Raw genomic sequence first — 16,806 nt, 5'->3', positions numbered from 1 at the left:
CATACATATACATATATGTATATATATATATATATATATATATATATATATAAACAATTGCAGCATGGAAAGTGTTTATAAGCCATTTAAGAAACACAAAAACCGTTAGATTCACTTCAACATTTAAATTTAATTTGTCAAAATATTTTCGTCGCTTTGAGACCACGACCTGTTCACTGATAAAATTCTGTCAGATGCAGCACGGAGTTTTCGTTCCAGCACATGATCTCAGATCAAGTCACTCGCTATGCAAGTACATCTCCATAATATATATATATATATATATATATATATATATAAATAATTTTGTACGTAAATTTTTTTCAATAAGATTTTCAATGCCAGTCAAAAATGACCGCTAGGATCCTTGTAGGAAGTAAATGTTGGTACTTCTAGTATTAAGGAAATCTGTGCCCTTCTCATGAATACAATGAGATTTTGTTAGTTAAATGATATGCAGCAGAAATTGTTATGCGAGAAAGAAAACCTCAGGAATGACTTTTTTAAAATTGTATTTTACTCAATAAGTAATTTAGCCCTGCCTCTAGTATTGAGAACTCTTTTACTGTTATCACTGATATATTTATTTCTATTCTGACTCCCCTGTACATTTTATCATCCTCTCCTTCTCATCGCCCCACCCCTCTCCCATACCATCTTGCTTCTGTTAGTCCTTGTGGTTGTGCGTATGTGTGCGGTATGTCTGCAATGTGTTTGTTTTCAGTCAGTATTGCTATAATAACCATCTCATATTTCTTCCAGGGTTCCCCATCCACCTACCATTTATTTATTTTTCAACTTCCTGTTGTATTTCCTTCTTTCTTTTGTTGTTTTTTTTTCTTCCCCTACCATCAGAAATTGCATCTGATTTTCATTTTTTCATCTTTAATCATACTTTCCTTATGATTTGTTCCCAAGGATTATGCTAAGGGTTACAAGTATCCGTAGAGTGCTGCTACTAGGTTGAGGAAAAAGTTTGTGTGCTGCATTAAAATAATGAACTAAAAGAACCACAAAAATACATTAAAAAAGCCCCATTATTTTAACACACCACACAAACTTCTTCCTCAAACTAATATAATAGACATGATTAGTCCACGCTACTCCATGTGAAGCATAGGGCTGGTTTCCTTGTTTCTCTGGCATGTATATATTTCACGCTGAATGGGATGCCCAGCCTGTTGCAGGATTACTAATTTTAATCAGCTTAGTGGACTGGAGCAATGTGTTTTGCTCAAGAACACTACACACCAAACCTAGGAACTGAGTCCAACACTCTACCACTGAACCACACACCTCCTAAGTTAGATATACATATTACTATGATTAGGTGGTCCTCGATATGTATGTGTGTGTACGTACACATATTGTCATCAGTCCCTGGACATTGCTGTCCTGAGCCCCAGGACTCACAGGACTGGTTAACTGGTTTCCATATATAAATGACCAGGGTCATAACATCCACCCCGAACAAAATGCCAGCCAGTGTAGACCTCGTAACAATAATGACTAAGAGATGGTTCCACACTCCTCAAAACAATAGAAATCCCTATAGCCTGGGGTCCACTACTAGATGTAATTTAAAGTCATATATATGTATCTAGCTATCTATCTATCTATCTATCTATATATATATATATATATATATATATATATATATACATATATACATATATATATATAATATATATATATATATATAATATATATATGTATATATATATGTGTGTATGTGGAGACGCAATGGCCCAGTAGTTAGGGCAGCGGACTCGCGGTTTCGATACCCAGACTGGGTGTTCTGAGTGTTTATTGAGCGAAAACACCTAAAGCTCCACGAGGCTCCAGCAGTGGGTGGTGGTGATCCCTGCTGTACTCTTTCGCCACAACTTTCTCTCACTCTTTCTTCTGTTGGCCTGCTCGCTTAGCCAGTGGGGTGGCGTCACTTGAAGGCTAAAACAATGCAAAGTGCATTGTGACCAGCGATGTGTAGCATCATCTGATAGCCTGGTCGGTCATGGTGATCATGGTGGTGATATATATATATATATATATACCTCTCTTTTACTCTCTCTCTTTTACTTGTTTCAGTCATTTGACTGCGGCCATGCTGGAGCACCGCCTTTAGTCGAGCAAATCGACCCCGGGACTTATTCTTTGTAAGCCCAGTACTTATTCTATCTGTCTCTTTTTGCCAAACCGCTAAGTGACGGAGACATAAACACACCAGCATTGGTTGTCAAGCAATGCTGGGGGGACAAACATACACACACAAACACACACACGCATATATATATATATATACATATATACGACAGGCTTCTTTCAGTTTCCGTCTACCAAATCCACTCACAAGGCATTGGTCGGCCCGGGTCTATAGCAGAAGACACTTGCCTAAGATGTCACGCAGTGGGACTGAACCCGGAACCATGTGGTTGGTTAGCAAGCTACTTACCACACAGCCACTCCTGTGCCTATTTATATATATATATGTGTGTGTGTGTATATAATATATATATATATATATATATATACACACACACACACAAACAGACATGCACACATAGGATAGGCTTCCATACAGTTTCCATCAAATTCACTTACAAGGTTTTGTTGAACCCAAGGCTATAATAGGCGACACCCTTAGTGCTGCTGCACAAAGGGACTGAATCCAAAACCACGTAGTTGCGAGTAACCATACCGTGTCTATGGTGAACTTACTCTTTCTTGTAACTTAGCTGTTCAGCAAAAGTGACTGATAGAATAAGTATCAGGCTTAAAATAAGCACTGGGGTCAAATCATTAGATTAAAAATTCTTTAAGGCTGTTACCCCAGAATGGCCACAGTCTAATGGCTGAAACAATAACAAAAATAAAAGATTAGTAAAATTAAATTGATGATTGGAATCTATATCAGCATTGAAATTTTGAGGGAAGGTTTCAGTTTAGACCTCCTGGAAGCAAGAATCTTGAAGTGCGGAACCAGTCTCAGGTAGGTTGGCTTTTGACAGTATAAATACAAGTGATTTTAGAATCCTGACCCTTCTTCACGCCATTACTACGGTACCCATTAACATTGAAATGATTTTACCCTGTAACCCTCTCCTCATTTGTTTTTTTCCACCTGGTCTTTCATTCTTAATTATTTTTTCTCACCTGGGTCCCCCCCCCTCATTTATCTCCCTTCGCCGCTTACTTTTATTATATCATTTCTTAGTAAATCCTCTGTTTTGTAGATCATTTCAGAAAATTCACATTGTTTTAGTCTTATTGAATTATTATTATTTTCATTGTTTTTTTTTTTGTTTTTTCTCACTCACCTATTGTATATTTTTTCATTAATATTTTTCTGTTTTTTTTTTTTCTCTTTTACATCGCTTAAAATTTTACTTGCGAGTCTTTATTTATTGGTTTTTTTTACAAATACATTTATACTTGCTCACAAACTTCGTCTGGTGAAGCTGTGGCCTCAGTCTTTGCCACGTTCAGTTTATTTGTTCATTATTGTTGATTGTTTTTTTTTCTCCCCTTTTTTTTTGTCTATTTTTTGTCATGGTGCAGTGAAACAGTTGGTACCAGTGCTCTTTGTACAAAAACATTTTTGTGTGTTCCTTTGACAAATGTCTTGTGATATTTTATTATTATTATTATTATTATTATTTCAAATCATCTGGTTTCTAAGTTTGCATATTCAATATGTATACATATGTATATGTATGTATACTTATATGTGTGTATCTATCTGTGTGTGTGTGTATATATATATATATATAAATTAGAAAAAAACACCTTTTATCATACATATAATAGAAATATTAAATATAAAATAACAATAATATACCGATGATTAAGTAATGTACGAAATAATAAATAAAACATATATAATTGGTAGAATAACAAATAAGTTAGGAATAATATTCCCTCAAATTATTATTATTATTATTATTATTATTTATATATATATATATATATTGTTAGGGGTACTGAAAAGTAATGTATATCCTGTAATCAGTTCAGATCAGCGTAAAACATATAAATATATTTAATTATTCAAACTATAATTACCATCATTAGCAATAGCATTTTCCAAACTTGCACTGGTGAATAACAGAAAATCTGATGGTGCTAAATCTGGTAAATTAGGTGGGTAAGGTACAGCTTAATCTTTTAGCATTCAAACTGACCATATCTAGCCAAAATATTCTACCAGTTCTGTGTTAAAATTAGCCATATCTGGCCTCTCATGCCTATTCTACAATGTCATTCTAAAAATAATCACATCATGAAAATCTCTTTGCTACAAGATAATGCATGATTAATTCAAAATGATGCGAATAGATAAGCATTACATTTAACAGAGTAATCTGACTGCTATAGAGTTAAGCCTTAAGGCGGCGAGCTGGCAGAAACGTTAGCACGCCGGGCGAAATGCATAGCCGTATTTCGTCTGTCGTTACGTTCTGAGTTCAAATTCCACCGAGGTCGACTTTGCCTTTCATCCTTTCGGGGGTCGATAAATTAAGTACCAGTTACGCATTGGGGTCGATGTAATCGACTTAATCCGTTTGTCTGTCCTTTTTTGTCTCTCTGTGTTTAGACCCTTGTGGGCAGTAAAGAAATATATAGAGAGTTAAGCCTCGAAGACAAGTCCCTGTTGCTTCGACATAGTTCCTCTCCAGTTATTTTTACTGTGTCATTATTGAGAACAGTTGGTCTTCCTGATCAACACCCATCCAAAAGATAGAATTCATCAGTTTTGAATTTGTTAAACCACCTTCGGCATTTCTGAGCATTCATGCCATCAAAACATGCAATGTATATGTTTTTCCTTGAACTTGTTGCAGTACTTGTTATGAAATTTATAAACTATGCAGTGCTGAATATGCAGAACTGCCTGACTGGCCCTCGTGCCGGTGGTATGTAAAAGCACCCACTACACTCTCGGAGTGGTTGGCATTAGGAAGGGCATCCAGCTGTAGAAACGTTGCCAGATCAGATTGGAGCCTGGTGCAGCCTTCTGGCTCCCCAGTCCCTAGTCAAACGATCCAACCCATGCCAGCATGGAAAGCGGACATTAAATGATGATGATGATGATATATATATATATATATATATACATACACATATATCGTTAGTTTTTGTTTATCTTAAAACAGCCACTCCATGCTGATGATAAGGCTAAGAAGGCATATGGATGTAGATGAAGGACTTATTGTAAATGTAAGGGACTTAGATGACATGTAGGAAATCCTTATTTTAAAAGAATTAAAAAACAGTTGTATTTTCAGTTTAACTCTCACATGCAACATACATATGTACACACATACATCCACATGTTTGTATGCATAATATACACACGCACACACACACATAATATAAACTAGATGTCAATATCTAAGCCTTGTTCAAGTCTAATTAGGTTACCTATGGAGAAAACCAAACAATACCCGAAGAAGGTTAAGAGCCACTATTGTGGTATAGGTTATTACTGTATATAGTAATATTACTAGTTGTGATACAGAGTGTATGTAGCAGAAATTACGATAAATACAAAGCTTATATTATTTGTTCATATGTAAGTTTTATCATTGTGGTTGTTTGAAGGTTCCCAATGTGATTGGGTGCTGAACCACAATGGATCACCTAAGGGACACTTCATTGATTTATGTTAAAGAGATCTGTTTATATATGCTTTAATTTCCATGCATGTATATGTGTGGCTGTGTTGTAAGAAACTTTGCTTCCCAACCACATGGTTACGGGTTCAGTCCCACTGCATGCAACCTTTGGCGAGTGACTTCTATGATAGCCTCGGGCCGTCCAAAACCTTGTGAGTGGATTTGGTAGACGGAACCCGAAAGAAACCCATTGTGTGTGTGTATTTGTATATATATATATATATATATATATATATATGTATAATGTATATAGCTATATGTATGTGTGTGTGTGTGTTTGTGTCTGTTTTTGTTCCCCCATCGGCACTTGACAACTGATGTCAGTGTGTTTATGTCCCCATAACTTAGCAGTTCAGCAAAAGTGAAAGGTAGAATAACTACTAGGCTTATAAAATAAATACTGGGATCGATTCATTTCGTTAAAACCTTTCAATGTGGTGCTCCAGCATGGCCACAGTCAAATGACAGAAACAAGTAAAAGAATGTGTGTGTGTGTATTTTAATACGTATATATCTGTATCTTTATGTGTTTGGTTATATATCTATATATATATGTGTGTATATGTATATATACACATATCTTTTGGTGTTGTCTGTGTGTCTCGTACCTCTGTTCCATATTCATTATGTTAACCAGTGTATATATAATTATTCATTAACTGTTGTCCAGTGTGCAGTATTCAGCATTTGACATTTGGTGTTGTGATGTACATCTGCTTTTTCTCTCATTCATTTCTGATTTGTTAAATTAACATATTTATTTACTAATTTTTATTTTGACTCATTCATTTATCATTAATTGATTTCAATTTTGCAATTTTACATCAAGGTTTTGTTTTATTTATTGAAAAAAGCTTTTTTTTTTTTTTTACTTCTCCCCATGATGCCCCTGTTGTTATGAAACCCAGCACCCTTCCTCCCCACATATACACCACCATCATATTATTGTCATCATGCCATGTCCACCCGACTCCTGCTCCGTCCTTCACCTCAATGTCCTCATGCTTATTCATATATGTATATATTATTTACATCTGTTTGTTGTGTTTGTGTTGTGCCTCCTCACACCACCACCATTAAATTCAAACTTGCAGGTTTTTCTGCATGGTTTGTTGTTAAAAAGCTCCATGGAACAATTGATGTAACGAGCGATTTCCCATGTGTTGAAAGAATGATCGTCATGTGTTGTAATATAAATAATTTGTGCCTTCCTAATCCCAAATCCTTCATTTATTGTTGTTTAATTGTTTTTGCCTTGTTTTCTTACAAATAACTCTCAGAGACCCTACCTTTTCCTCCTATCTCTACCTATCCCTATTTCTCTCTAACTGTCTGACTCTTTGTCTCCATATATATATATATATATATATATATATATATATATATAAGATCAGTGTTCATAAATATATGTTTTGTCTTCTGCATTAACCTTACTTAAAAGCATTTGCAATTTGCATGTTTTTCCATATGTTTGTTTAATTTTACTCATATTTATAAAAAAAAAAAAAAAAAGTTGTTTTTGCTGTTTAATTAGAATGTTATATTTCTTTGTTTACACATTTCCATTGGTTTCTTTGTTTTCTTGAATTTATATCCTGTTATTATTTTCTTGTTGAAATTTGTTAAAAAAATGGACCTTTTCCCCTCACCAATAATTGTTTTCATAGAAATTAAAATTTCTGAAATTTTCATTATAATTCTCAGTCCCTGACACATCAGGCTTATTATTTAACCATTAGTATGCTGTAGACACATCATTCCAACATATTAGTTTCCTCCCTTCTCAATGTGACACAATGCACCTGCAGCAACAGGGGAGACAACTTGTATGATGACATGATGTGGCTAAGCATGCTAAAGGTTAATCTATGTTACTTTGGTAATAAGAGCTTGTACATGTTATCATTTTATCATTTCAAGTGAGCATATGTTTAGGTTATTGTTATAAACTACAAAAATTCGATGACTATTATAATAATTAACTCAAGTAATTGGAAGGTGGAGTGGGGGTGCACTTATTGTTTCTATTCCCCCTAAAATAAACTTCCCTAAGCTTGCAGTGGCAAAGTCCAAAAAGGTTATTTTTTATTTGTTTATGGTACTTTGAATATTATTAACTTCCTCTGTAGTCCATGTTTGTAGGTATGTGTATATATGTATATATATGTGTTTGTAAATATATATATACACTTATGTATATATATATATATATATATCGTGTGTATATGTATGTATGTATATATGTGTGTGTGTGTGTGTGTGTATATATGTGGGTGTATGTAAACAGTGTGACCCGAAAGTAGGTTTACAGTCATCAGGTAGGCACTTTCAATTTCTTTTAAAGCATTTTATTACATTTATATTTCTATCTCACAATTAACTAAATTAGCATAGAATAATAGTTTCAGATTTTATTTATAATTGATATGAATGCAAAAGAAGTAGTTGAATAATTGCAAACGTACTTTTGGGGGGTGTATGTATGTGTGTGTGTATGTATATATGTATGTATATACATACGTATGTGTATATATATGTATATACATACGTATGTGTATATATATGTATATATGTATATACATACGTATGCATGTATATATATACGTATGCATGTATATATATGTATGTATATATATATGTATGTATATATATGTATGTGTATATATATGTATGTATATATGTATGTATATATATGTATGTGTGTATGTATGTATGTATGTATGTATATATATATATGCAGGTATATGTATGTAAAAAAAACTTAGTGGTTAAAAAATAAGCAACAGAATTGGTCACACAACTTCAAATCATCTCCATATAGTCACACCGAAGAATATGAACACATATTAAAATACCGGAATGTGTAGCACATAAAACCTGACGGTATAGAAATATGCATGCATATATATAAAATTAGAATTAAACCACCTTTTATCAATTCAAAATGAACAATTAAATTACACCCTCTAGAAAATTATATATAATAGAAATATTAAAATTAAAAGGCTGTGTGGTAAGTAGCTTGCTAACCAACCACATGGTTCCGGGTTCAGTCCCACTGCGTGGCATCTTGGGCAAGTGTCTTCTGCTATAGCCTCGGGCCGACCAATGCCTTGTGAGTGGATTTGGTAGATGGAAACTGAAAGAAGCCTGTCGTATATATGTATATGTATGTGTGTGTGCTTGTGTGTCTGTTTGTCCCCCTAGCATTGCTTGACAACTGATGCTGGTGTATTTACGTCCCCGTCACTTAGCGGTTCGGCAAAAGAGACCGATAGAATAAGTACTGGGCTTACAAAGAATAAGTCCCGGGGTCGATTTGCTCGACTAAAGGCAGTGCTCCAGCATGGCCGCAGTCAAATGACTGAAACAAGTAAATGAGTAAAGAGTAATAAAATGTCAATGATTAAGTAAATTGCAAAAAAATAATAAAAAGATATATAATTGGTAGAATTATTGGATTTTATTTCCTCAAATAATAAATATATATATAAAAAAAACAAGTACAAAAAAACAAGTGAAGACCTGTAAATAAGTGTATGAAGAAAATATAAATGTATATAGCAGGGTAATTAAAAATAATAGTTAGACTATTGAATGCAAAGAAAAAGGAACATGAAATAATGTAGTGTATATGTATGTATATCTATATATATATATATATGTATGTATATATGTGTATGTATGTATGTGTGTATGTATGTATGTATGTATGTGTGTATGTATGTATGTATATATGTGTGTATGTATGTATGTATATGTGTGTGTGTATATATATATATATATGTATATATATATATATTGCAGATTACACATTAAAACAATGTCCATCAGAGAGGTTTCCCATTCTGGTAATCCATCATTATTAATAAGCCATAGGAAATTTATTTTGCTCTGTTATGGAAGAACACAGCCACTATTTCACTAATGTGCTGTCATTTGCTAGTAAATTTAATCAACTGAATTCTTCTGAGTTTGTCTTCATTTTTAGTATATAATTACATTTTTCATTTTTCTCTATGATTTATTTGTAGCCTTTTCTTTATATATATTTTTAAAATGTCTTTTCTGCTGCATTTTCAGTTTTGTTTCTTTGTTAATATTTTGTTTTACACACACACAATCTGTTGGTCTATCTATTTATCTTTCTACACATACACACAAATAAAATATACATAGGTATGAATGCATGTATGTATATTAATAATATATACAGGTGTGGCTGTATGGTTAGAAGCTTACTTTCCAATCACATGGTTCCAGGTTCTGTCCAACTGTGTGGCATCTTGGGCATGTGTCTTCTACTATAGCCACAGGCCGACCAGATCCTTGTGAGTGGATTTGGTAGATGGAAACTGAAAGAAGCTTGTGTGTGTGTGTGTGTATATATATATATATATAATACAAATAAGAAAATATTTAGTTGGTTCATCAGCTTTCGGATATTAAAATGTTGACTTATTTATTCATTTAACAAAAATGAGAACCTTAATAACATAGATATCACGTGATCACATGACCGACCAGATCATCAGATATAGTTACACATCGCTGGTCACAATGCTTTCGCATTGTTTTAGCCTTCGAATGACGCCACCCCACTGGCTAAGCGAGCAGGCCGACAGAAGAAAGAGTGGGAGAAAGAGTGGTGAAAGAGTACAGCAGGGATCGCCACCCCCTGCCGGAACCTCGTGGAGCTATTAGGTGTTTTCGCTCAATAAACACTCACAACGCCCAGTCTGGGAATCGAAACTGCGATCCTGCGACTGCGAGTCCACTGCCCTAACCACTAGGCCATTGCGCCTCCACAACATACATATATACATTATAATTCAATACATATAAGATAAGAATACAATCATAAGAATCTTAATATAAATTATTGAAATCATTAAAATCACTCTTACAGAAATTCGTTAATCCTAAATATTAATTCTTTGATGTAATTGCCCTTAGTTGGTATAGGTATATCCTTTAGCGATGAATCCATCTGTATTATCTCCATTTTCCCAACAGTATTCATTTTGAGGGATTATTATACTATACTTAAATGTATTCACTTATACTAGCAATACTCCAAATATTGCATAGATAATTCATACATATACAAGTATTAGCAATATATATTTCTCATATGATTAATTATTTAACACCAAGTAAGTTAGGGGTTGTGGATCTAACCCACTAAGGGATAATATTTATCCAATGTACTGTTGGTATAATACCCAAATTATTAATACACAAGTGTTTTTAGTTGCAATGGAATTAACTTATTTATTGTATTAAATGGGTGATGGTAAAGAAATATTTTTACCGTTAATTTATAATACAAATAAGAAAATAGAGAAACAATTTAGTTGGTTCATCAGCTTTTGGATATTAGAATGTTGACTTATTTATTTAACAAAAACGAGAACCTTAATAACAAACATATATACATTATAATTCAATACATATAAGATAAGAATACAATTATAAGAATCTTAATATAAATTATTGAAATCATTAAAATCACTCTTACAGAAATTCGTTAATCCTAAATATTAATTCTTTGATGTAATTGTCCTTAGTTGGTATAGGTAATATCCTTTAGCGAAAGTCAACATATGAAATTTTAAACAATAAAAAAATTCTAATATCGTAACAAATTGTTTTATAACTTAAAAGCGTGTAAATAATTTAGATTATTATATTTAATAATAAATAATTACTTACATTCCTGCATTAATGCAAAAAAATCCTTCAAAGTAATGCAGAATTGAAGCTACACACATAGATGCATAGTCATATGCCTTTCATCCATTTTTGGGTCAATGAAATAAGTACCAGCTGAGTGCTGGGGGTTGATGTAATTGACTATTCCCCACCCACAAGTTTCAGGTCTTGTGCCTATAGTAGGAAGAGCTATTAGTAGTGTAAAGATGGTGAGCGAATGGAATCGTTAGCATATTGGACAAAATTCTTAGCAGCATTTCATCTGACTCTTGACTTTCTGAGTTCAGATTCTACCGTGGTCAACTTTCACGGATTGATAAAGCAAGTTCCAGTTAAGCTCTGGGACCTATGTATTTGATCTTCCTCCTTTGCCTAAAATGTGTTTTAACTTCAAATTCCGCTGAGGATGAAATTGCCTTTCATCCCTTTGGGATCAATAAAACCAGTTGAACACTGGGGCTTGATGTAATCAATTAATCCCCAAAATTTGGGCAAAAATGTGAAAGAATAATAATAATAATAATTATTATTATTGTTTTGTAAAGCTGCAAGCTGGTAGAATTGTTAACATAGCAGGCAAAATGCTTAGTGGCATGTTGTCTGTTTTTATGATCTAAGTTCAAATTATGCCAAAGCTTACTTTACCTTTCATCCTTTCTGGGTCAATAAGATACATACCATTTGGGCACTGGCCTGAAACTGCTGGTCTTGAGCCAAAATTTGATAGCCTTTCATCTATTTGGGGTCAATAAAATGCCACCCCCAAAATTTCAGGCCTTGCACCTATAATAGAAAGGATTACTATTATTATCATCATTATTATTATGTAAGGCAGTGAGCTAGCAGAGATGTTCCCTAGCTGGGTACCTCTCTTTTTTCCGAGTTCAAATTCCACCTAAATAGACTTTGCCTTTCATTCTTACGGGGGGGGGGGGGGTCAATAAATTAAGTACCAGTGAAACACTGGAGTTGATGTAATCAATTAGTCCCCACCTCCAAAATTTCAGGCCTTGCGCCTCTGGTAGAAAGGATCATTCTTACTATTAGCATCATTATTTTAAGCACTTCTGTGTTTGCTTAACCACTGGCCTTTTTCTCACATCACTTTTCCATTTGTCTATGTATAATTGTCTTCTTTTGTTTTTAAAATTATCTGTCTTTCATTCTTCCTTTTTCTGTTGTTTTCGTTTTCATTTGACCCATTATTCATATTTTATTTTATTTTATTATTTTTATTTTTTTTTTATTTCCAGGTTCACCTTGGGGTTGGCTCTGATATTCATTGCAGCATCAAAGTGTAGAAGAAAAAATTAGTAGGGCTTCTAGTTGTTTTCTGTCCTGCGCTATCCTGACATCAGTGTGTTAAACCTGAATCTACTACAAAAAAACTCTGCACGTATTCAACTTGACCACAACAAGCTTTTTTTTTTTAATGTTTTTTTTTAAAAAACTTTTCCAACTTTCCTTCGTTCCTTTTTCCTCCTCACTCTGTCTCTCCCTCATATTTTAAAATTTATCCCTTCCCCCCTTTATATATATATATACATACACACACATACTCACACAAATATTTATATACTTATTTGTGTTTGTGTATATTCATACATGTGAAAGTATGTGTATATGTATATATGTATATGTATGTATGTATGTGTATGCATATATATGTATGTATATATGTGTATGTATATATATGTGTGTGTATGTATATATATGTATATGTGTGTATGTATATGTGCGTGTGTATATATATATATATGCAGATATGTGTGTGTGAGTTATATGTAATTATGTATCTGTGTGTGTGTGTCTGGATGTATGCATGTATAATATATATGTATATATATATAAACAGATTACATACATACAAGTCCCTCTGCTTCTTCACAGCCCTAGCATCTCCCAATTGTTCCTCTCTCTCTCTTCTTGTCCCACCCTCTTTCCCGTTCTATATAAATAACCACAGGTTTTAATTAACTAACTAACCAGTGGTTACACTCAACTGACCAACGGTTGTAATAAACTTACTACCGTCGTATTTCTGCATCAGTGGAATTCAGGATCACCATCCATTTTTTTTGTTAATTTTTAATTCTCTTTTTTTTTTTTTTTGCTTGCTTTCATTCTTCTGTTTCTTCCAACCCCAAACCTTCATCCCAGCCCCAATGGCCCCCTCCTTAACACTGCAGCCAGCATGAGTTAGGGTGGTACTGATTTATGTAATGTAATGTGATGGTGGTGGTGGTCATGGCTGGGGGTTTCATGTACGGAGGGGGATGTAAATTATGTGCAAGAGTAGAGGTGGCTGGGGGCGATGGAAGAAACTGAAACAAACCAAAACAAAAAAAAAACAAAACAAAATAATCATGACAAACTAAAAAAAAAAAATCCTTTTAATATTTAAAAAAAAGAATCGACACACTACTGTATATAATTGAGTCACAGCTGCAGTCTGGTCTGTGAGCGTCATGCAGTTGTACCCCTCCCACCCACCCATCCATCCATCATTCATTTGTTGCTTTTCACTGACCTCGTTAAAGGAGGAAAATGCAATCATGCTTTCGATTTTCATTATCTGTTACTTTTTTACTCGTTTCAGTCATTTGATTGTGGCCATGCTGGGGCACCACCTTTAGGCGAGCAAATCGGCCCAAGGACTTATTCTTTGTAAGCCTAGTACTTATTCTATCGGTCTCTTTTGCCGAACCGCTAAGTTACGCGGACATAGACACACCAGCATCTGTTGTCAAGCAATGTTACTGGGACAAGCACAGACACATAAACATATATACACATATATATATACACACATATATACGATGGGCTTCTTTCAGTTTCCATCTACCAAATCCACTCACAAGGCTTTGGTCAGCCTGAGGCTTTAAGTAAAAGACACTTGCCCAAGGTGCCATGCAGTGGGACTGAACCCGAAGCCATGTGGTTGGTAAGCAAGCTACTTACCACACAGCCACTCAAGCACTTTATCCACTGGCCTACAGATAACAATTGCTTCGAATTTAGACACAAATGTTGCAATTTTGAGTAGGGAACTTTAGTTAGGTAATAATAATAATAGTAGCAGTGGTAATATTAACCTGCAGAAAAGTACCATCCTAGGACAGATTCTTGAGATTTGAGGAAACTTGTCACTAAACCTCAGGAAACAATCTTAATAATTATAATAATGATGATGATGATGATGAAGATTTGTTATATTGGCTACAAGGACCCAAGACGGAATAATTCAAGGACAAAAAGATAAAATATAAAACACAAATTTATGTATATTCTTTTCTACTCTAGGCACAAGGCCCAAAATGTTTTGGGAGTGGGGGCCAGTCGATTAGATCAACCCTAGTGTGCAACAGTTACTTAATTTATCGACCCTGAAATCCTGCAGGTTTTGGGTTTTATTCTGTTATTTAATCTTTTAATTTAATTTTAAACACTCACATATTTATACTTGTATGTATGTGTATAATATATAATATACACACATACACACACACACATACATATATAATGGAATAAGAAATGGTAAAGTCCTTGATACAGTATTATATATTTGAGAAAAATGAACAGAAATGGCTTTTCTGATAATTTTTCTGATTCAATAATTAGATGAAACATCTAATTATTAAAGTGGAGAAATTATCAGAAAAACCATTTCTGTTCATTTTTCTCAAATATCTGAGTAAATGTAAGGACAAGCAAGTCCGTATACAAAACATATAATACATTTAATACAAAAAAAATGTATGTATATATGCATATAAAAAAGTCTAACTTACTCAGAATAAAAATGATATCAGGAATTAGAGATTGAGTGGGAGTTTTATGAGTCCGACAGCTGTTTTTGTAGGGGTCTGGTGGTCCAAAATAATGATTGCAACTTGATTCCATCATTGGATAAAACCAGCCGTTATCTTTAGGGAAGAATTTTACATTTTAGGTGTTGACAGAATGGAGTTTGCTTGTCCTTACTCCTCTATCTGCTCAAGTTTAAATCTCTTGAGCACTGCAAAATGTATTCTATACAAGGAACACCTATCTCTAATCTATGAAATATACAGGGTGGCCCAAAAGTAGGTTTACAGTTATCACAGGCACTTTGAATTTCTTTCAAAACATTTTGTTACATTGAAATTTCTCTGTAATTGACAGAAAAGGGAGGTCGACAAAATTAACTAAATTGGCATGGAATAATGGTTTAATTTTCTTTTTTTTTTTTTTACAATTAAGATCTAAACTGTTAATATATAAATGTGAAAGAGACAGTTGAATAATTGTAAACCTACCTTTGGGCCAGCCTGTATATAAATCTATATAAGTGGGAAATTCAAGTGAGAAACCAACTAGCGTGGAGGAACCTTCTGAAGTCATGCCAAAGCCATGGACAGCCATAATCACAACAACTGACTGCAGACACATACACAAACACATACATTTATATACATAATCCCCCCCCCCCCGCCCATGTATATTTTAGCTTGATTTTTTTAATCACTGATTCTTTTTTGCATTGGAAATGATTGATGAAGAAAGGTGATTAATGAAACAGAAGCTGAACAATGACTTACCTGCAGCCAAAACAGCAGGGAAGCTCCTTTCTGTTGGTTGATTATCATTGCTAGAAATAGCAGCCAAATCTCCTCAGTCTTGCATTGCATATATGCCTTACTGTTTTAAATGTAGAAAAGACATTAATCTGACAGTGCATGGTAAAAGTTGGGGGGTGGTCATGACTGGAACCCCCTTATACGTGTTTATGGTGGATCAGGGGCCCGAATAACGATATTAATAACGACATTTCATATAATCCGACAATAACTAATTTGCATTAAAATATTTTTTAGATGGCAGGTTGGGGGGGGGCGGTGCAGTGAGTCAGCCATTGGTCAGGTGGTGGGGATATATACATATGTATGTCTGTTAAAAGGCCATAATGTATTTTTCGGTCTGAATGCCTTGCTCCCTCTTTATCTCCCTTTGTCCCCTTTTCTTCGTCCCTTCTTTTATGATGCTTTCTTAAAACCAACCAACCAACCAACCAGCCAATTCATTCATGTTTTAATTCATTTTCATGTTTCATTATATTTTGCATTTTTTTTTTTTTCTGGCAACGAAAGCTTGTTTTAGATATTTATTTTATTTTGTTTATAATTAATTTTTTTGTTAGGATTATTTTTTTAAAATTATTTATTTATTTACATTTTTCAAATGTTTCATTAAATTGTTTTGTTTTTTTTTTTGTCTTTACTATATTTCATTTTTCTGTTACAGAGAGAAAAAAAAAAATTGTCAATTTTGCATTTTGTTTCTCACTTCCTTGTTTGTTCGTAGTATTTTTTTTAATATTTTTATTTTTACTTTTATTTATTTTATTTTTTTAAAACTCTTCTCTCAAACTGCTGAT

General features: G+C 33.7%; 1 protein-coding gene across 1 annotated transcript in view; it reads left to right on the top strand.

The window, feature by feature from the left end:
- Positions 1-12,846, top strand: part of LOC115224765 (segment polarity protein dishevelled homolog DVL-3) — a 245,450-nt gene extending 232,604 nt beyond the window's left edge. The window contains exon 18 of the mRNA XM_029795670.2: positions 12,644-12,846. Coding sequence (XP_029651530.1) covers positions 12,644-12,666 — 23 coding nt within the window. The 3' untranslated portion in view covers positions 12,667-12,846. The remainder of the gene's footprint in view (positions 1-12,643) is intronic.
- The last annotated feature ends 3,960 nt before the right edge of the window (positions 12,847-16,806 follow it).

This window comes from Octopus sinensis, linkage group LG26 (genome assembly GCF_006345805.1).
Source record: "Octopus sinensis linkage group LG26, ASM634580v1, whole genome shotgun sequence".
NCBI classification, from domain to species: domain Eukaryota; kingdom Metazoa; phylum Mollusca; class Cephalopoda; order Octopoda; family Octopodidae; genus Octopus; species Octopus sinensis.
This window is presented reverse-complemented; position numbering and strand designations above follow the sequence as displayed.